We start from the raw sequence: 22,000 nt of genomic DNA, 5'->3' as shown, positions 1-22,000 counted from the left end.
CCGTTATTTGTTGAAGTTAAGAGCCGTAACAAAATGAGGCAAACGGACCTAAAATTATAAAAGCAGAATGCGCTTAAGCCAGAAAAGAGGTGGCAATTCCAACCCAGTACATATTTCACTTTGGAAAGTGGCTCGGAATACTGGGCCCCGTGTGGTGCGTCATTTATTACTAGTTTATAGAGACGGACAGGCGGATGAGAAGGAGCACCTAAGCCTCAAGGGAGCTCAGGGAAGACCAGTTGGGGAAATGGCTGGATTTCAGGAGCTCCTTGATTTTCACTGGGCCAGAAAAGTGTGCCTGAGAGCAAGGGAGCCCACTGCCTCCAGTGCAACCACTTGGGGGACGGGTAGGGGTCCCCACTCCAAGATCATGGGGGTGCAACAAACCCTGGTAGGGCTCCCCAACCCCCCGTGGCCTTCCAAAGCAGGAGCTGAAGAGAGACCAGGATTTCTGCTCTCTTCCCCATCATTACACAAGGGCTCTTCTCTTGGTGCTTGCATCCCCTCCCTGCCCTTTCTTCTAATACTAACTGGCTGAAGTTCTCATCTCTTGGGCTGTTCCTCATTTCTACGCCCTCTCGATAACCCCTTCCTCCCTGCCTACTCCTCCCTGCGCGCCTCCCATGTTGAGGTATTGATATCTCAGCTTCTTCCTGGCCTGACCCGGCCAGATTTTCTCATAAAATCTGGCCGGGTCAGGCCAGGAAGATAAAAACAGTTTTAAAACTGTCCATAAAAACAGTTTTAAAATGACAGCTATCGATAGCAGCTGCTGCCCCTCTGATTGCGGATGGATTCTAAAATGTGAGAGCCCCGAGAAGATTCTGCCCACCTTTTTTCTCCCTTTTCACCTCCCTGCCCCTTATCTGTGACCGACCGACAGAGCCAGGTCCCCACGCCCACTTCCAGCCTCTGTCCCAGGGCTTACCAAAATGTCTTCCGATACGTGGCTGTGGGTGTTGTCGTTGACCGAGAGCCCGTTCAGCTGCTGTTGAAGCTGCCCAATGCCCTGGGGCAGGTCACGGGACGGGATGAACCAATCCTGGTCCTCTTCATCCAGCATCTCCTGGAAACAGCGGTCGAGGAATTCCTGCTCCTGAAGCTCCTCCTCCACCTGGCCAGGAAGCAGATCCACAAGGGAGGGTCACATAGGAAAAGATGTACCTCCAACTGCTTGTCATCCTGTCAAAGTTACTGCGCCAACCCCAAAATATTATTTCTTTATACAATCCCTTCCTTCCACCATGGATCCCAGGGCAGCAACACAGGTGGCCATCCAGAGCTGCTTAGCTTCAGCAACATGGTGGCATCAACGGCCTTCAGACCATGGCCTGGGATTCCTCCCTGGCTCGCCAATGTCAGCTGCCATGGAGAAGTGCCACAAAGAAGTATGCAGCTTGGAGAAACCTGATGCAAACAGGAGGGCAGCTCCTGGCTAGCCCCTGCTCTTCCAGATACTCAGCCTCACCTGGGTTTTCCCTTGTCAGTCACGAATCGCCAATGGCAGGCCTCTCCCCTTCTTTGACTGCTTTTAAAGCCACCTAAGCGAGTGGCTGCTGTTTCGCAATGAATTAATTCTGCACTCTTTTTTTTTTTTTTACAATGCAAAACTTTGGTTTAACTTGTCCCCCCCCCAAGATCTTTATTGAAACTTAACACATATACATAATAACCAAAAATTCCCAATGATTCCCTCACATAAAATAATATCTAAATTACAACAGCTACTTAATTATACACTTAATTATAAAACCCACCACCCACCCTCTACTTCCCTCCACAGCAATTCGACTTCTTTATATTTCTTTCTACCTTTTTTCCTTGCATTCTATAATAAATTATTTTTGTTACATTCTGATTTTTCCTTCTTTCTTTATTGGTTTTGTTATTGCTTACTTTTTTTATTCTAAGCCTATTAGCATGTTATTTTTAGAACAATATTTTGACATATAATCTTCGAAATACTTCCACTCCATTCTTAACTTTTGATTTGAGTGATATCTTATAATTGAAGTTAATTTTGCCAAATCTGTATACTTAATTTACAAATCCACTCTTCCTTTGTTGTGTGTCCTGAGATTTCCATTTAGTGGTAATTACTGCCCTGGCAGCTGTTGTTGCATATAAAAAGATTGTTGTTGTTTTTCATACGTGGTATGTCTTTGCCCACCAACCCTAACAGATAAGCTTCAGGATTTTTTATCAAGGGGGTCTTTGAGGGACTCTCCTCTCTCAGTGGATAGGAGCACATTGTTAAACTACAGAACTTGCTCTGCAGGAGGCAGGGAGGGCCACCAACCTGGATGGCTTGAAGAGAGAGGACAGGACTGTTCTCTGCCTCCCTGTGAGGGGCATCAATGCTTCTGAATGTCAGTTGCTAGAAACCCCTTTCTCCAATTCTTCTTTCTGCACAGGGCAATCCATCTCTTCATTAAGTTTCACTCATCAAAGTCTAGACGTTTTCGGAGCTGCCAAGCCAAGGTTTTCACAGACACTTGTGTGTAAGCTCTAGGGTCTCAGTGGAGCCCATTAAAACAAGAAAAAAGGCCAGAGACACCCTGACCCTTCGCTTCCCAATCATCTCAACCTTCAAATCGCCAAGCTGGCAGAGCAAGAACAAGCTCAGATTTCACGTCTCGCCAGCCCAACTGCAGGTGGTGCTGTACTTCAAGCTGGCGCACGGTGGCACTTGGGACCCACTGCTGGCATTTGTTCCCGAGAGGATGGAGAATGGAAGCTGCACCGGCCCCAACAACACTGCAATTTCCCTGACATGTGCTTAATACAGACACCACAGCGAGCACTAAACACCCCACCCCACCCGGGAACTAATCCTGCATTAGGGGGCATTGTAACACAACCATGCATGCATGTGCCTGACCTTCAGCTGGGGGAAAGACAGAGACAGGCAGGTGACAACGAGCAGTCAAATGCAGACTTAGCTGTGGATTCACTGGGCTGCTGCCTCCCTCCCCTCTCCTCCTCATTACTATTAATCTCCAATCTTACGGTAGCTGTGTCTGTTTACTGAAGGCTAGAAGGTCTCTTGGCTGAGATCATGTGACATTTGGCTGTTCTGCAGGATGCATCCCCTAACATGCTACTAGTTAAACAGCCGCTGACTTCTATGGCTACCTTAATTTAGGATATTATCCCTGGACATTAGAGTAGGATTCTTCAACCTCGGCCCTCCAGATGTCTTGAAACTACAATTCCCAGCATCCCTTACCACTGGTCCTGCTAGCTAGGGATCATGGGAGTTGTAGGCCAAAAACATCTGGAGGGCAGAGGTTGGGGAAACCTGCACTAGAGAGTCTTCCCAACTGACTTGGGAGGAAAACTCCCTAGACAGAGTGGCACAGCCATTTGACTGCCAATTTGCTGCAGAAATCAATGTATTTCTTGTTTTCCAATGTTATTAATTCCACTGTATTGCTGCAGCCACCGCTTTAATTTATTGTTATACCGCTCCGTTGGGTGAATGGGCATGACAAACACCGTTTCCTTTAAGCAAGTGGTTAGGGAGTGTTTTTTGTCCCTCTCTTAAAACACTAATTAATGCCTGTGGTCACCCAGTGAAGGCGCATGTTGAAAAATTCAGACTAGCTGTGATTTTTGCATTACAGAGATGCAAACAGATGACCCTCTGGGTCTCTTCCAACTCTCTAACTCATACACAAAGGAATACCTCCTTCACAAAGCCAAACTCTGACATGAGCTACTGCAAGGTGTAATAACGGTCACAAACTTGGATGGTTCTGATAATCTCACGGAGGATCCGGCGGTGAATGGCTGCTTGCCGCACCACCTAGTATGCCCACATATTTGAGTTGCTGGGAAACAAGGGTGGCAGAAAAGGGGGCTGCTTGTGGGCTTCCCAGAGGCATCTGGCAGGCCAGAGGGAAACAGGATGCCGGATGAGCAGGACCTTTAGCCTGACTTAGCCGCACAGCTCTTACGTCCTCATTCCAGGTGCTTCCTCCCCACTCAAAGCCCAAACCAGGGAACACAGTTAAAAACCAAGGAGGACTAGGAACATGGTTTCTCAAGCCTCCCCTCAGATTGTATGTGGGACAGTGGGTGAAATGCACAGGCCCCAGCCATGGCCAACTGGCCAAGGCCTCCTGGCCACCACCAACTGTTCCACACAAGGAGGGCCCAACACAGCCTTCAGCAACCTGGCACTCACTAGACGTTTTGGATTACAACTCCCATCTGCCCCAGCCAGCATGACCATCCTTTTGTATTTGTCACTTAGTCAATGCATTTCTAAGCTGCTTTAGACAAAAAGAACACCTCTCAGTAAAGATTATGAAGCACAGAAATCAAGTAAAAGCAAAATTAAAAAGCATCGTGCAGTGCAAAACCCCTCAAATGCTCACCCAACAGCACAGTAAGGAGGAAAATGCCTGGCCCACCCTATTAAAAGATGAGCAGCACAACAGAGATGAACAGAATACTGTAGAGTTGGAAGGGACCACAAGGGTCATCTAGTCCAACCCCCTGCAATGCAAGAATCTCTTGCCCAGCATGGGACTTGAACCCACAACCCTGAGATTAAGAGTCTCATGCTCTACAATGGTACCCTGGGATGCGAACGCAACTTGCGTCCGCGCATCTGCAGGTCACGTTTTGCCACTTCCCCGCATGCGCGTGACGTCATTTTGACCGTGTGTGCGTGCGTGCGTGCGTGATGAAACCTGGAAGTAACGCACTCCGTTACCTGCAGGTCGCCGCTGAGCGCAACCCGAAAATACTTAACTTGAAGCACATTTATCCCGAGGTATGACTGTCCTACTGAGCCCAAGGACTAAATAAACATGTCTTAGGCCAGTGCCTAAAAATGAAGCATGTTGGTGCCAGGCAAGATTACCCAGGGACAGCATTCCTCAAGGATGTGTGTGTTGCCCAATGAAAAGGCCTGTTTTCGTGTTGCCCCTTTTTACTCTTCCTGCGGATGAGGCAGGTGGAGAAGGGCCTCCAATGAAGGCTGCAAGGTTTGAGTCAGTTCATGTGGGGAGATTGTCCTCCAGGGGTTGGGATCCTGAGCTGCATAAGGCTGATGTAGTCCAAACAGCTGGAGATGCGGTCCAAACCATTGGGAAGGCCTCAGACTGGGGAGGACTAGTTTCACACTTCCTGACAAACAGTACCCTAGACCCTAGCTCCCCTTCTGCTTGTGAAGCTCAGTTGCATTTGCAAGCAGGGAAGTCCCAGCCGGCAAATCCCACGGCTTTTGTGGCTTTCATTTGCACCAGCCACAGAGCGGCCTCTCCTGGACCAGGGACGCTTCGATCATCCCAGCAGCTGTCACAATGCAGGCATGCCAAGAAGCCCTTCAGAGGCCAACTTCTCACGGTTGCAGCATTTCTCACTGCACACGGAATGCTCGACAATCCCTCCACCTTCACACCCACTTTGTGGGTCAGGTTCCCCTATGGGCAACAGAGCGAGCAACTAGCCCAAAGCCAGCCAGCCCACCCACTCAGTTTAGGAGCCCAGCTTAAAGTTCAACCACACCCTATGCCACAGGGGCACGTCTGGCCTCTCCGCACTTCCATGCATGCCTCCATCCCGGGGCTTCTCCACTTCCCCAGAACGTCCTGCCTTTGTACTCTTTCAAAAGAAGGAGAATGAATGTCTCCCTGGTGACTCTGTGGCTTGCCCTGCCCACAGAGAACATTTTGCAGGAGCTGCCATCCTCCTTCTTAGTGGTCTTGCTGCAAGCCTTCCTATCTGCTTCTGGGCCCCACCCAGAGGCTGCCCTCCCAAACAGAAGAGGCTCAGTACTGATGCAACTGGCTCCAGGAAAGCAGCAGGGCTGGTCTGCTCACCCCCAAGAAGGAAGGGTTTCGGATTTCTTGTTTTCGGCTGAAGTTGCCTCCTCTGCCAATGAGACCCTCGGAAGGCAGGCGGGGCTTCTCCTGTCATCCCTGAGCAAGATTCCTTCCTGCTGCGGAGGCTTTCCTCGCACACTGCCACATCGCAGGCTTGGCAGCTGGACAGAGGCCCCGAGAAGACAGGAAGCAGCAAAACCGCCCCGCCAAGGCTTGGAGCGCAGCAGGCTAAGCAGTTCCAGACCTCCCAGAGCAGAAGGGAGATGCCGAGAGCAGCTGAGATAAGAACCAGGGAGCTTCAGCCGTCAGGTCTGAGGGCTCAGCTCTCACCAAAAACTGCCCCCCAGCTCATCCTCAATGGTCAAGCACAAAGAGAGTCTGGGAGGCAGGAATATAGGGAGCTGTGTCGCAGCAGCTCAGCCCCCCCTGACCCAGGTAGCCTTGTACTGTCTCCCCCAGCTGCCAACTGTTCTCCTGGGCCTCAGGTGGAAAAGAGCTTCCCCATCACCTGCCAGCTGAACCTTTCTGCTGGAGTTGCTGGCAGAGATTGAACTCGGGACCCACTAGAGGCCCATTCCGCCAGACTGCCTAAGCGGGAGAGAGATGGGAAGCAACGGGGCTCATTTAATGCGCTCTACTGGAGGCCCAGGACACGGGTGGCACTGTGGGTTAAACCACAGAACCTAGGGCTTGCCAATCAGAAGGTCGGAGGTTCGAATCCCCGTGACGGGGCGAACTCCCGTTGCTCGGTCCCTGCTCGTGCCAACTTAGCAGTTCAAAAGCACGTCAAAGTGCAAGTAGATCAATAGGTACCGCTCCGGTGGGAAGGTAAATGGCGTTTCCATGCGCTGCTCTGGTTCGCCAGAAGCGATTTAGTCATGCTGGCCACATGACCCGGAAACTGTATGCCGGCTCCCTAGGCCAATAAAGCAAGATGAGCGCCTCAAGCCTAGAGTCGGTCACAACTGGACCTAATGGTCAGGGGTCCCTTTACTGGAGGCCCAGCTCCATCAAGCACCTCCCTGCCCCTGAACTGTGCCAAGCTGCTCATTGGAGGAGCAACTGTTCATAAATTGGTGCCCAAGTCTTTATTTCCCTCTTCCCTCCCTGTCCCTTTCACCTTGCATGTCAGGTTTCTTTTCAGATCATGAGCCTGTGGGTAGCGTCCGTAAGCTGCTCAGGGAGCCTTCTGGGCACAAATGCAATAAATAAATATTTTGCCCTGCCCCATTCAGCTATGGTTCTCTCCAAGGAGCTTCCTCAGCAGGGATGGAGTAGGCAAGGCAAGGGAGCTGAGGTGGCCAGGGAGGAAAAGCAGGCGGGGAGGGGAGAGGCAAGGACAGAGACAGACCCAAGGACTCTGGCAACAGATGTAGGGAAGAGGAGCGTGCATCCTCAAGAGAAGTGGCAGCAAGCTGCAGGATCCTGCTCCCTGCCACCTCCTACAGCCCAGCCTTTGCAGCAGTTCTGCCCTTGAAGAGGTATTGAGGAGCGCAGCGAATGCTCCTGCCGAGGAGCTCGTCCTGCCTGTTTGGCAACTGCTGTGCTGGCAGCTGCTGGGCCTTCTCCAGGCGGAATTCAAGGCACTCCTGCTTACCTTTCAAGCCCCTTGTGGCCTTGGAACCAGTGGGGTGGGGGGCACCGCTGCCTCTTCCTGTGGGAGCTCCTACGGCAGCTACAGGCCGAGCCCAAGAGGCGGCCAGAACTTGGGACTGCCAGGAGATGGTCCTTGAGGCCAGTAGCCAAAAAGCTCTGGGCTGCCGTCCTGGAGGAGGCACGGCACGGCTCCTTTCTCCTCTGTTTTTGAGAAAGCATTCATCTGTTGGGTGGTCCTTCCCCTGGTTTTTAATGCTGCTGGATTTTACAGAGTCCTGCCATTTCTAAATTTTGCAATCGGAAGCCACCTCAAGGGTAGAAAAAGTGGGTTGAAGATAATCTAAAATGAATAGATTCATAAAGACCAAATTCCTAGCTGTCGTGCAGCCACAGAGGCAGGTGGAGACTTGCAACCAAAGAGATGAGGGAGAGACTGGGGCTTCCTGAAAGATCAGGAATGGACGTTTTAGTGCCTCCAAAATCTCCTTTCTCCTCCTGTCCGACGTCTCCTGTGCCCTCTCCATCTTACTTCCATTCTTTCTGTCATCTGTCAGCCTTATCTTTACCCCAAGATAAAGTTCTTTCAAAGAAGCTTAAACACACCCCTTGATTAAAGCCACATCTTAGTGGCATGATTTTATTTTTTTTAAGGTAGGCAAATCTCTTTCTATTACTAATGCAGGTGAAGGAGAGCCACTTGCCCAAGGCTGAGGCGAGGTTCTAATGGCAGACTTCCTGCCTCCCATGGCACTTCTATAGACAGGGCTAGACTCTTGCTCAACATGGAAGTTACAGAACTCCCTCCCACAGGAAGCAGTGATGGCCACATAGTTAGATGGGTTTAAAAGAGGATTAGACAAATCCATGGAGGAGAGGGCCAGAAATGGCTACTAGCCGTGACAGCTTTGCTCTGCCTCCACAGCTGTAATATTTCCAAATACCACTTGCTGGAAGCCACAGAAGGGGAGAGTGTTCTTGTCCTTGAATGCTGCTTGTGGGTTTCACAGAAGAGGCATCTTGGTTGGCCACCCTGAGAACAGGATGCTGGACTAGTTCTTATGGAAAGTCTGCCCTGTCCAGAGTGTAGGCTGCCCCAACCTGTGAGCGAGGACGACACAAAGTAGGCGGCCAGCCCGAGCATCTATTTTTAAGTGATTTCTGATTTTCTAATGGTGTTCTGTACTCTACTGGCATTTCGCTTCTCCTAATCCCTGTAGGCTGCCCCATAAAAACTGGCCTATAAACCGCGTACCAAGGAACCAACTGGAGAGTCAGCAACTGCAGCAAGCCCCTTGACTGCCTCACCTGCCGGTTGAAGTCCTCTTCGTTCTCCATCCACATGTACTCGGCAAAGGGGTTGTTCTCCTTCTCATCATGCCCGTTCACTACCTGGTCCTCCTTGGATTTTGCAGGGGTGGTGGCAGTCGTGGTCGTGTTTGCCACGCTGGAACCATTCATCATTACGGAATCTGAGAAGGGAAGACGAAAAATGTGTTAGGAATAGGGAAAAGAATACGGGACACTTTCACAGCTCAGGAGCCAACAGCAGATGCCACCCCAGCCCCCAGTATAATGGTCATGGTGCTTCATGCGTCACCCCTCACAGAAATACTGCCTAGGGATTGAGAATTTCTGAAAGCTTGGATGTCTGGGAAGAAGAGATTTCTCCTGTTCGTTGGCAGAAAGAAGAGAACCTCTGATGGCATTGGGGTGGAAGTAAGTGAGAAAGAGATCCACAGTACTGACTTGGCTCTCTCATACACTAGACTGCACATAGGGCACTGAAGTCCTGCAATGAGCACCCATCAGCCTGGGAGATGAGAGCCAGAGACAGGCAACGCATGAGAAAGGAGGAGATTCCATAGCTACCCAGTCTTCTACATGTTTACTTCAAAGGAAGTACCACTGAACTCAAGGGGTTTCTCTCCCATGGAATGGTATACAGGGTTACACCCTTCCAGAGTGGAAAAGAAGATGCCCTCATGCTGGCCCATCCATCACCGTCTTCAACCATGAACTTGGAAGAGAAGCAGTCCGCTGTCTGCCTCTGTGACAGAAACCATGAGAGTGGTTGCCGGCACAGCCAACGGCAGCTGCAACCCCTGAAGAACGAGGCAAGAGAAGCAGAAAGGCAAACATGTCACGCCATGATACTCTGTAGGACTAGAAAGGAGCAGGCCCTGTTGAACTCAGAGGAGTGTTGCTTCCTATTAAACATGCCCAGGATGGGGCTGTTATGCCTCTCTTGTGGCAAGACTTGCAAAGAAAATCCATAATGGGGAGGGGAACTGCTAAGAATCCCACCACATATAAGTTTCTTACCCACCCTAATTACCACTCGCTGCATCTGCAAACACCTGAGAATGGTGCCCGTGAGTGAGAGAGATCCCATGGAGACAGGCAAGCCTGCAAGTTGACACAGGGCTTTGAAAAGGATCCACCTCAGGACTGGGCATGGAAAGAGATTAGGAGCCACACAGCTGCCTCAGCACTAGTGGCTTGGGTTCTCAATCCTGAAGCTGTATTCTGCATTGTCTTCAAGGACAGTCCTATGGGCAGTGCATTCAAGTCATCTAGAGGTAACCAGAGCATGATGGATCACTGGGTTAAGACTCTCTCCCAGACAGGATAAGAAAGGGTGGCACCAGGGGACGTTTGTGCTTGAGTTTCTCCTGAGCATTGCCTCAGGCTAAGTTGGTCTTGACCGTGACAAGGAAGGACACAGGCAAAAGAGGGTCTTCTCCACAGCAAGGAGGGCTGTGCTGGTGATGAAGGAAGTGAAGATGCCCCGTAGCAAATAATACTGTCCTACACAAATCCGAGTTGTGGGGCCACAGAGCCCAAACCCTATCCAGGTGAAAAATAATATGCAAAGGAGGACAAGGGTTGGATTTGGTCCCCACCCAAACTAGTTTCCATGCTAGAGAAAACCAAATGCCCTGTTCCAAATTAAACAATACGTTTCATTAATAATGTTTATTCCGTTCAATAAGTTTATTGTGCTAGCCAAAGGCCATGACAAAACCATCCAAACACAAACATTTATTCATACTAAGCAGCCGCAAGAAAGACCAAACTCCCAATGGACCGCTTGGGTGACGTGAGAGCTTGAGAGAGTTTGGCAGTGAAAACTACACAAGGCACAGGAAACAGCAGCAGAATGACAACATGGGGGGCTGAGAGGGAGCAGAATCTAGGCACCAACACCTCCCAGCTGCAGTGCTTCCCCACCCACCCCTGGAGCAACATTTGGGGTATTCTCGGTGTGTAGGAGGGATGCATAGCTGTAACTAGACTCGAAACTGGGACAGCTGGATTGAAGACCCCATCTCTGCTATGCATGCTCAGAAAATTCACTCCCTTTCAGCTTCAACTGCCCATCTGTAAAATGGGAATACAGAGACCTATAGAAAAGGGGGGCTTGTAAAGGTGCACACAAATGACCACAAAATACGTGGATAGGTTCTCCCCTTTTTGCAGTACCCCCAACCCCTTTCCATGCCACCAACCAAATGCATACTCCGACAGGGCTGGCAAAAACAACCCCACCATGTGGGAATCCCTTGCAGATGATCACAGTGCCTGGAGGCAGGCAGTCAGGTCATGCATCCATAGTAGCGACCAGGGGAAGAATGACCACTGGGGGGAGTGCAGAGAGAAGAAACACCCTGGCCCATCTGCAGCAGCACAACCAGACACCTTCTTCTGCCCCAGATGCAACAAAACATGTCTCTCCTGCATCGGTCTCTGCAGCCGCAGCAAGTGCTGTACTCTCCAACCCTTTGACCTCACCCTCAAAAGCACATTCCTCCATTGTTTCCCGAGACAGACGGACGCCAAGCAACCAACCATAGACTGACACTGAAGTTCCAGTTGCAAAGTTGACTTGGCTAAGCCATCGCCCTGAATCAAAGCACTGGCCTGAGCCTCTGGCAGCCTCAGATGTTGTGGGTTCAGGGGGCTTAGCTTTTATCTGTACAGTTGACAGGACGTGGGCAGGAAGAGGAAGTTCACTGCTTCACATGGGACTCCCTCTCTCTCTTTCATCCACCTTCACCTATGTACGTATTATCGGAAGCTGCTATATCTTGAGTCAGACCATTGGCCCATCTATTTCAGTACTGTCTGCACAGACTCCTCTCCGGGATTTCAGGCAGGGGTCTCAGCCAACCCTGTCTGGGGGTGCTGGGGATTGAACCTGGGACCTTGTGTTTGCAAGACAGATGCTTTATCACTGAGCTACAGTCTTTCCCATATGCACTGGAAAGGCCCAGTGTCGGATTTTGGAAATTACTAAAATTAAAATGAAATCTCTAATCCCTAAAATCTCTTTAAAATTCCACTGCTCCTGTATAAACTTGGCCTTAGGATATAACTGACAGATACACCAAGCATTTCATAACAAAACTTGCCCAAAGTAGCCCTTTATCGGTTTCCCAAGTCCTCTATGCTTGAGCAGAAAGTACTTCCATCAAGGCAGATTGCCCAAACCACTGGCTACTGCCCCCTGCCCCATCTTATTTCTCCCTTTCTGCTGAGTAAATGAGCAGTTGATCCAGCAAAGCCACAAGATTCATGGAGGCTGAGCTGGTGAACGCCAGGCGCTGGCAAAGGCGGGCAAAATCTCCTGCCAGAGTGAACTCCCCATGATGGCCAGAGGCCGCACCAGGCTCAACAACTGAATGCTGGCAGGCGGGGGGGCCTTGCTGGGGCAATGGGTGAAGGAGGCCTTCTTGTCTCAGCCTCTGAATGTCGTCCAAGCTGCATGTTCCAATGCAAACAATGCCTGTCAATTTCAGGGAAAAGAGCAGAAGTAAAACTTTCTGCTTTGAACAGTCTCTGCAGGCCACGTGCAAGTCGGTTCCTATGAACAGACAGCCTTTGGGACTGCATCACACACATCTTCAGAAGTGCCCTCCCAAAGACAGTGCCCAATTATTTAGAAGGATCTCCAATGTCCACGTTTTTTCCTTTCCGTACTATGTAACAGACCATTTCATTCAGTGCCGTTATGTGACAGGTTTTCCTCAGCCACTGGTCAATGGTTGGAGCCACAGGGTTCCCCCCAAATTTTTGCTACTGCGTCCAAGGCAAGAGCCCGTAGTTCCAGTTCTCTTCCAGTAGACAGTACTTGCTTTGCGCACAGAAATATCAAATGGCACCTCTGGCTTCAAAGTGTGTGCACAGGCAGGCACTAACGGGAGATATCAACCTCCTGCACCTGGAACGTGCCTTGCTAAGGCCTAGCTAAGGGAGCCTGTCTTGAAAACCAGAGAAACACTGTGCCTCTGAGCATAGGCAGAGCACCACTCATATTCAGGTCAGATGAAAGCACAGTATTTCAGAAGAACCTTGGTCCCAAGTTCCAGCTCTTTTAGGAGTTCATGACTGCCCCTTTGGGCTAAAACGGGGGGTGGGGGTGGAGCGGACTAGGATGCTGCTGCTCCAAAGAAGCCACCCAGGCCCAGGGGCTCTTTCGGAAGGGCTCCACCCACCGCGGGATTCGCAGCCATTTCCTGAGCAGCCAAAAGGCTTTCCCAGCCATTTGCCAGGTGCTGAGCAACAAAAGCTGGGAGCTGGGAGCTGGCGGCATCTCCCACCATATGGGCTGTAAATCAGCCCAGTCTGTGCCGAGGCCCCGGAGAAGAGAGTCCCTGCCGAGCAGGAGTTGGCAGGAGAAAAGGAACCACGTCACCCGGAGAGGCCATGGAAAAACACCACGCGCCGATGAGATAAATGGCAAGAGGGACCCCGGGAGGGAGCTGGCTGGCTCTTGGCCAAGGAGAGGAAGAGGACACTGCTCCTGCAACAGGGGAGGGGGCTAAATCTTCCCCTCCAGCCTTGCAGCAGCACTGCAGCTTAGCAAGCCTTGCATGGGGAAATAGGTCAGCCTAAGGACTTCCCAGTCGGCACCTGGCGGGAATCCAGAGGAGCCCGAGGACAGGGGGGGGGGCTTCCTCCACCAGACCACCAAAAGAAGACAGAGCGTAGCAAACTCAGCTGCCTGGTAACAGGACAGCAGCTGGTGAGAAATGGGAGAGTTTGCAGGGGGGAGAGGTTGATTGTCATTCAGAGTTAAGGAGCTGCGTCAGACATAGCTTCTGTGCAGCTGAGGGCAAGTTGGGCAGGGTGGGGTTGGCAGAAGGCCATCTGCAGCCAGCAGGAGCAAACCAAAGAGACAGCTTGACTGTTTTTATAGGTGCAGGCGGGATTAGTTGAACCGCCCTGGCCCACCAGGGCAGAGGCTTCCTAAGCTTCCAGCTGAGAAGTAAGGAAAAACTGGGGAGGAGGGGAAAACGTATGGAGCCCCTTCTAGCCTTCATGAGAAGACCGACTGATTGAGAAAAAGACTTGCATGCTGCTTTGCAGAAGGAGAGTCTCAAAGTGGTTTCCAATCCCCAACAAGCACCAACGGCAATCACGAAATGCAACCGTCAATCTGGCTGTGAGGGTAACCTGTTACTCCTCCTCCTTCCCTGTGCCCATTGTGCTTCGCTCTCTTGAGGAATGGAGGATGCAGAGCGTCAGGTAACCACGACCAATGCCAGCCTCGCCCAATGCCTGGGTGGGAGCCCACCAAGGCAGCTCCCAGCGGGATGGCTTCCCAGAGCGACTTGAGGAGGTTCCTCTTCCTGCAAGTCTGAGGCTCGGATCCAGGAACCACAGAGACCAGGGCTTCATTTCCTAGGACTTTCAGAAATGTCTGAGTGGCTCCATGGAGGGCAAAGCAGGGTGTTGGGCTGCTCCGTTATGGAGTGGGCCTGTGAAAGTTGCTCCAGTTTCACCGTGACTGCTGCTGGAGCAGGGTTGCCAGCCAAGGATGTGATGTCCAGAGTTTTAACTTTTAGCGTGGATACAACTCACCCAACAAAACTACCATTTCCCATAGCTGGACCCAGAAGATCCCAACCAGGCATCCTCCCCTGGCCTTGTGTCTTGCTCTTTACATGCTCGTTGCCATGGGGGAAAGTGAACATTTATTTGCTACCAACACAAGATGCGATCACAGCCCACAATAAAAAGCCTCTCCATGGATCCCAGGCCTGATGCCAGATCCTTGGATTCCACAGTTTTGCACGAAGGCAGAATTCAGTACTCGGCAGTGTCTTCAGCACTCAGGAAAAAAAGGTTTCCCCTGCTCCCCACCCCAAGAGCAGAATTTTAGTCTTATGGCTGCAGAAAAGAACTCTGAATGTGTGCCCAGACAACCTCAGAGCGAAGGCCAAGCTGGACTACCTACAGTCAAAAGGTGGGGATTCAGTACACCCTACCCCAAAAGCTTCTTCTAATGGAATCACAGTGAGTTAAATGTTCATGAAGTGGCTCCTGTAGACAGGTTCAAACTTCCTTGCAAAATCTCAGCACAGAGCCCACACACAGAGACCTCAGCACACTCATTCACAGGGGCAGGGGATTTCCCACATGCTCAGGAGCACAGCCATCTCACAGAAGGGTCTTCAACAGGGTGGGGAGCTCTCAGCAGGCAGCCAAGGCACTTAGAAAATGCAGCACCTTTATAAGGTGCCTGGGAAGATTAAGAGGCAGAGGACTCCTCGGTGACTGAAATGCTGCCAGCGTCAGCACATGCAACCTTCTAATTAAAGAGAGAAGCAAGGCATGCATTTTATGGCTGCTCAGTGAACAGCATGATGTGCAAGGCACAACCACCGCTTGAGAGATTTGGAAGGCATGAGGCTGCTGGACAGAGAGCCAAGAGGCACAGAGGCGGGCAGGGAAGCGGGCCATGGGGGCAAGGACAGTCAGTTTAACCCTTGCCCCTCCCAGACACACAAAGGTGGGCAGCAAGATTTCTAAAACCAGGCAGCTCCTCCCCCTGTGTTGCCTCCCCGAACTGTATTCTGCAAATACACCCAAAATTCCTAGTCCATACAGAACTATGAGACTCATTTGCGGTACACCGGCACCTAGACTTTCCATGGTTAACGTATTGGTATTTTAGGTGTTACTTACTGATCCAATGTTATTGTAATTTTACTACTGGGGTAGTTTGCTCACCTTTGTTCGCTGCACTTCACTCAGATCTCACCCATGGCTCCTAAAGCTGTCAGCATGTGACAGTGGCCACAACCCAGGAGCAGCTTTGATTCGCTGGCTAAAGCAGGTGAGGGTAGCCGATAGGTCCCAAACCCTCAGTGAGTTAGGAAATTCCCCTGCATGCCAAGACAGGCTCCGGTGGATTGAGGAGACAAGACCAATAGTGGGTCCAAGAAGTTGGTTTCTCCACATGCTATGGAGGGAAGTGAGAGTCAGATAGGGCTCATCAACTTGGGAAGGGAGCCCAGCTAGAAGGAAAACTCTGACTCGAAACCTCCATTTCCTTGTGGGATATCTTCAGAGAAGAAAAGTCTCAGGAGTGAATGCTACACAAATCTGGAGTAGAGTCCCTAAGGTGGTTGGATGGTGCCTTCTGGCAACTCCTGCAGCCAAGCTGGTGCCAAAAGTATTGTTTTGCTTTCCTCTGGACCACATCAGTAAAGCTAAGGGGGGGGGGGTCTGGACAACCCAGGACCTCCAGACACACTGCCCAGGCACGTGCCCCAGGGAGGTCCCTTTGGTGCTGCTGATGCAGTGGTTTGACTTCACCTCCGGAGGTGGACTTCCCCGTCTCTCAATGGACACCAATAACTACGGTACTACTGTTTGCTGCTTTGGTACCATTTTGACGTGAAAGCAGTAAAAAAGTTCTTTTAATAAAATCAATAAAAGAGAAAGCACTTTTCTGCTTAGTTACCTGGAGCGAATTCTGAATTCGCCCCAGGCAACCAAGCTGGACAAGCTTCCTTTTTCAGCTGTACCTCCCCTCCCCTCTACCCCACAAAAATAGATGTTTTCATCACTCTGAAGGCAAACACACAGGAGCCAACCCACCCCTTGTGACATTTCCGACATGCCAGAATTCTGGCGTCAACTGACTGGGTTGTGGCGGGTGCAAACCTGAGCAGCTGGAATAGGCCTGGGATCCTGCTGCTGCTGCTGCAGCCTCTGTGGCGGAATAAGAGCTGCCCTTTGGCAGGGCCAAGCTGAGGTGCCTTTTGTAAATGATCAGCCAGTCAACAAACTGAACGATTCTCAAAGCTATTTATAGGAGCTCAAACGGGAACCCAATCGCAGGTGGCCTCTTCGCTCACCTCACCCTTGACATTCCCACCTCGAACAGCTCTTGACCGAAACTCTGCCTTTGGGAAACACCAGCCAGTGGGGAGACAGAGGCAGACCCCACTTTCCTCCAGGACCTTTTACTCAGCCTTGCAAAAAAGCCCACTCAAGTTGCTAGTCCACAAGAAACACCAACTAGCCTGTCTGTGCCTATAGTAGCAATTTTCACTGGAAATACTTAAAAGTAGGATTTCATTGAACTTTTTATGGCTAAAAGATTAGGGAAGCAAAAGGGAGGGGGGCAAACAGTTTTCAACTTTAACCACAAGAGCAAATCACCGGACATCCTTCAACCATTCTGACAAGCTTTCCCACATCTAGGCCCATCGTGCTACTCAAATACTATGTCTGAAAGACAGGGTCAGTGAATCCCCCAGACGACTCCTTGGCCTTCTGGCCCAAGATGGCGCCTGTTTAAGGTGGTAGACCATCAAAACATCCTGAAAAAGCTGCTTACCCATCAGCCAAGTGCAGGTTCACAGCCACACCAGATGGCCAAATCAGCCAGGTTTGCAAAATCTTTAGGTTGCCGCACAATTAGATCGCATTTCAGTCTCAAAATCAGATGTTAATCCCCGTTCCTTAATCAGCTTTGAGCAGTAACCAACAGAGATAGGAATCTTCAAACAGAAAAACAAAGGGACAGACTCACATGCTAAGAGGGCAGTCACACACTTTGTACTTAGTGAGAATGTGGCTGGTGCTAGATTTGAACCCCAAGCTCTCACACAACCATGTACAAAACCAACCCTGACCAAACTCACGCTGTCTTTATTTTTTTTTTTATAATGATTTTTATTGCATTTTTTCCAAATTACAGAAAGAACAGAAGAAAGAAATAACATAAAGAATAGAAAGAAAGAAAAAAAAAACAGAAAATCACAACCATTTCAACAACTTATTTCAAATTTCCATTGGACTTCCCCACATCTCCCACATAGTGCATTCTTGACAATAAAGGTATCAGCAAATTATACCCTTATTTCGTGTGTTTCTTTGTATTTTCAATTGCAGTTTAAGTTTAAATCTCTTATTTTCCATTTACTCTAAAAATATAACATGTTGTCATTTTTACCCATTTAAACTTTGATTCTTTCATAAATGTTATCCAATTTCATAAATAATTAAATTTCGTTGCTGGGGCTAACATTCCAAGTCATACGGCATCTTAAGATTCATATAACTTATAATACTTTTGCAAATAGTCTTTAAATTTTTTCCAGTCCTCCTCCATTGCCTCTTCTCCCAAATCTCGGATCCTTGCAGTCATCTCGGCTAGTTCCATGTAGTTCATCAATTGCGTCTGCCAGTCCTCCAGTGTGGGCAAATCTTGGGTCTTCCAATGCTTAGCGATAAGGATTCTTGCTGCTGTTGTAGCATACATAAAAAAGGTTCTATCCTTTTTTAACACCTTCTGGCCGACAATGCCCAGAAGGAAGGCCTCTGGTTTCTTGGGGAAGGTGTACTTGAACACCTTTTTTAACTCGTTATAAATCATTTCCCAGAAGGCCTTCAATCTTGGACAAGTCCACCAAAGGTGAAAGAATGTCCCCTCAGCTTCCTTACATTTCCAACATTTATTATCGGACAAATGGTATATCTTAGCCAGCTTGACCGGGGTCATGTACCACCTGTATACCATTTTCATAATATTTTCTTTCAGAGCATTACATGCAGTAAACTTCATACCGGTGGTCCATAACCTCTCCCAGTCTTCAGACATGATATTATAACCAATGTCCTGAGCCCATTTTATCATCGCTGATTTAACTGTCTCATCCTGAGTGTTCCATTTAAGCAGCAAGTTATACATTCTCGATAATAACTTGGTCTTTGGTTCTAACAACTCTGTCTCAAGTTTCGATTTTTCCACCTGGAATCCTGTTTTTTTGTCTAGCTTAAAGACCTCATTAATTTGGGCATAGTGTAACCAATTTTGCACCTTATCCTTTAATTTTTCAAAGCTCTGCAACCTCCAATTACCTCCAATGTTTTCTATTATTTCCCAATATTTCGGCCAGTATGCCTCCATATTGGGTTTTTTCCGAGCCTTGGCCTCTATTGGTGAAATCCACCTCGGAGTTTTGCTTTCCAATAAGTCTTTGTATTTTTTCCAGACCATATATATTGCTTTTCTGACAATATGGTTTTTAAACATTCCATGTATTTTCCCCTTGTCATACCACAGATACGCATGCCAACCTAGCGAATTATTAAAGCCTTCCAGATCTAGGACATCAGTGTTTTCTAGTAGAATCCAATCTTTCATCCAGCAGAAGGCCGCAGCTTCATAATATAACCTTAAGTCTGGCAGGGCAAACCCCCCTCTCTCCTTTGCATCAGTTAGTATTTTAAACTTTATTCGGGGCTTTTTGCCCTGCCAGACAAACCTAGAGATGTCCTTCTGCCACTTTCCAAAACATTCCACTCTGTCCACAATCTGCAAGGCTTGAAACAAAAACAACATTTTTGGCAAAACGTTCATTTTTATAGCTGCAATTCGGCCTAACAAGGATAGTTTCAATCTTGACCAGATTTCTAGGTCTTTTTTAACTTCTGACCAACATTTCTCATAGTTGTCTTTAAATAAATTCAAGTTCTTAGAAGACAGATTGACCCCCAGGTATTTCACTTTTTTGACAATGTTTAGTTCTGTTTCCTTCTGAAACCCCTCTGTTTCAATAACTGTCAAGTTTTTCCCTAACACCTTAGTTTTTTGTTTGTTCAACTTAAAACCCGCCACCCGACCAAATTTCTGAATCAATTCCAAAACTCTTTTTGTACTAGATTCTGGCTCCTGTAATGTTAAAACCAAGTAATCTGCAAATGCTTTCAGTTTATATTGTTTCGCTCCGACCCGTATTCCTTGTACCTGCCGATCCTTCCTTATCATGTTCAGCAAAACTTCCAGGACTGAAATAAATAATAAAGGGGAAAGGGGGCACCCCTGACGTGTTCCTTTTTCAATATGAAGTTCTTCTGTCACCACATTGTTCACTATCAACTTAGCTTTTTGTTCTGAATAGATTGCTTCTATCCCATTCTCAAACCCCCTTCCCACTCCCATCCCTTCCAAGTTTTTCTTCATGAATTTCCAAGAAATATTGTCAAAGGCCTTCTCCGCATCAATAAAAATTAACACTGCTTTAGTGTTAATATTTGTTTGTAAAAGTTCCAGAATATCAATAATATTCCTAGTGTTATCAAACAAATGTCTACCTGGGAGAAAGCCGGCTTGGTCCTTATGAATTACTTCATTTAATACTTTTTTAAATCTATTAGCCAAAATATCTGCAAATATTTTGTAATCCACGTTTAGGAGTGAGATGGGACGGTAGTTCTTAAGTTGAGTCTTTTCAGTTTCCACTTTAGGTATCAGTGTGATGAATGCTTCTTTCCACGTATCTGGTGCCCTCCCTCCCCCCATAATCTGGTTGCAAACCTCCATTAATGGTTGTATCAAGTAGTCTTTTAACATCCTGTAGTACTTGGAGGTAAGTCCATCAGGGCCTGGAGATTTGCCTAGTTGCATATTCTGAATGGCATCCTCGATTTCCTGTTGTGTTATTTTACAGTTCAAGATTGATCTCTTCTCTTGAGATAGTTTTGGTAGGCCATTGTCTTTCAAGAATTGTTCTATCTCAGTTGCTTCCTCGGACCCTTGTGTATACAGTTTTTTAAAATATTTCTGGAAACACTTTCTAATTTCTCCCGGTTTCTGAATATTTTTCCCTTCAACTTCTAGGTTGGTAACATAATTTAATTTTTGTCTCTTTTTCAACTGCCAAGCTAGCAGTTTCCCACATTTATTCGCAGATTCAAAAGATCTTTGTTTCATTTGTTTAATTTTCCATTCCACTTCTTGGTTAATCAATTTCATATATTGTGACTGGTGGAATTTGATTTCTCTTAAAGTCTCTTTTGATTTTGGATTCAATCTTAATTTTTTCTCTCCATCTCTTATCTTCTCCAATATCTTATCCTTTTTACCATTCCAGAATTTTTTCTTAATCGTATTCTGTTGTATCAGAAACCCTCTCATAACAGCTTTGCTTGCGTCCCAGATTATTCTTTTTTCCACCGAGGTATTCAAGTTAATTTCAAAATAGTCCTTTAAGGCTTTTGGGCCTTCTTTACAATCTCTTGATCTCTTAACAGGTTGTCATTCATTTTCCATCTGAAGGAATCGGCAGTAGTAAATCTCATTTCCATTTTCAGAGCGTTATGGTCGGAGCAAGTCTTTGGGCAGATTTCTATTTTTGTAGTCTTAGGTGCCAGCCCTCTAGTTGTCCAAATTTGGTCGATTCTTGTCCATGACAGGTGGGCCTCAGAAAAGAAAGTTCCTTCTTTACCTAGGGGGTTTCTCGTCCTCCATAAATCAATTAAATCCATATTGTCAGTTAGTTCAAAGAAAGTTTTTGGTAGTCTTCCATCTTTGGTCAAATTCTGGTTCTGTGACTTATCCATAAAAGTAGAGACAACCCCATTCATGTCTCCCATCATAATGATGTTAGAATAATCCAGATAGTCCAGTAATGTCTCATGCAGCTTCTTATAAAATTCTGATTTCCCCTCATTTGGTGCATAGATTCCTAATATCAAAACTTTCTCTCCTTGGGTCAGTATTTCAATAGCCAGGATTCTTCCTTGTTCGTCTTTGAACAAAAATTTTGGTGATAAATTCTCCTTAGCGTAGATCACCACGCCTCTCTTCTTAACTCTATCTGATGAAATAAATTCTTGGCCTACAAACTCACGCTGTCTTTAATAGGTGTCCAAAACCTGCTGTATCACTGAGTCAGTTAGCTACAATTCTTATAAGCTTTTGTCAAAGATAAACTCAATGCACCTTATAGCCGATTAAAACATATAAAAGTTGAGCAAGACTACTTTAGAAAGCACTGTAAATCATTTCATAGTAACCCTAACCCTAAAAGATCAGCCCAATGAGAGACGCACTTGTGAGAAGGTATGGATAGAGCAGCAGAGTTCATTCAGACTTCCCCTACAGAAATAATTAGGGTGGGGGAGGAGTACAGAAAGCACTGCTTGAACCAAGCTGCCAAGGTATTGTGGTTTTGATAGAACTGCCAACTCAGCGGTGTTTTTCTAATCACTTGGATTTAGCAGCGCTGCCCCCTTTCAACTGTGTGATGCAGCAGCAAAAAAAGTGAATGCTATACTAGGCTGCATCAACCGAAGTCTAGTGTCTCAAACAAGGGAAGTCATAATCCTGCTCTATTCGGCCCTGGTCAGACCACACCTGAAGTCCTGTGTCCAGTTCTGGGCACCACAATTTAAGGCTATCTTTTTATTTATTTATTTCAGATGTGTTTCCCACTCTAGGCTCCTTTGGGATGAAGCCCAGGATGTAAATCTGATTTATATAA

At 47.9% G+C, this 22,000-nt stretch overlaps 1 protein-coding gene across 1 annotated transcript in view; it reads right to left on the bottom strand.

Moving 5' to 3' along the window:
- Positions 1-22,000, bottom strand: part of PAIP2B (poly(A) binding protein interacting protein 2B) — a 38,090-nt gene that overhangs the window by 2,680 nt on the left and 13,410 nt on the right. Inside the window, exons 2-3 of the mRNA XM_082236806.1 lie at positions 8,739-8,902; positions 929-1,114 (exon numbers count right to left, since the gene is read on the bottom strand). Coding sequence (XP_082092932.1) covers positions 929-1,114; positions 8,739-8,894 — 342 coding nt within the window. The 5' untranslated portion in view covers positions 8,895-8,902. The remainder of the gene's footprint in view (positions 1-928; positions 1,115-8,738; positions 8,903-22,000) is intronic.

The sequence above is a fragment of the Podarcis vaucheri genome, assembly GCF_965113315.1.
Source record: "Podarcis vaucheri genome assembly, chromosome: 9".
Taxonomy (NCBI): Eukaryota; Metazoa; Chordata; class Lepidosauria; order Squamata; family Lacertidae; genus Podarcis; species Podarcis vaucheri.
Note: the sequence above shows the minus strand (reverse complement) of the source record. Positions and strands in the feature narration are given on the sequence as shown.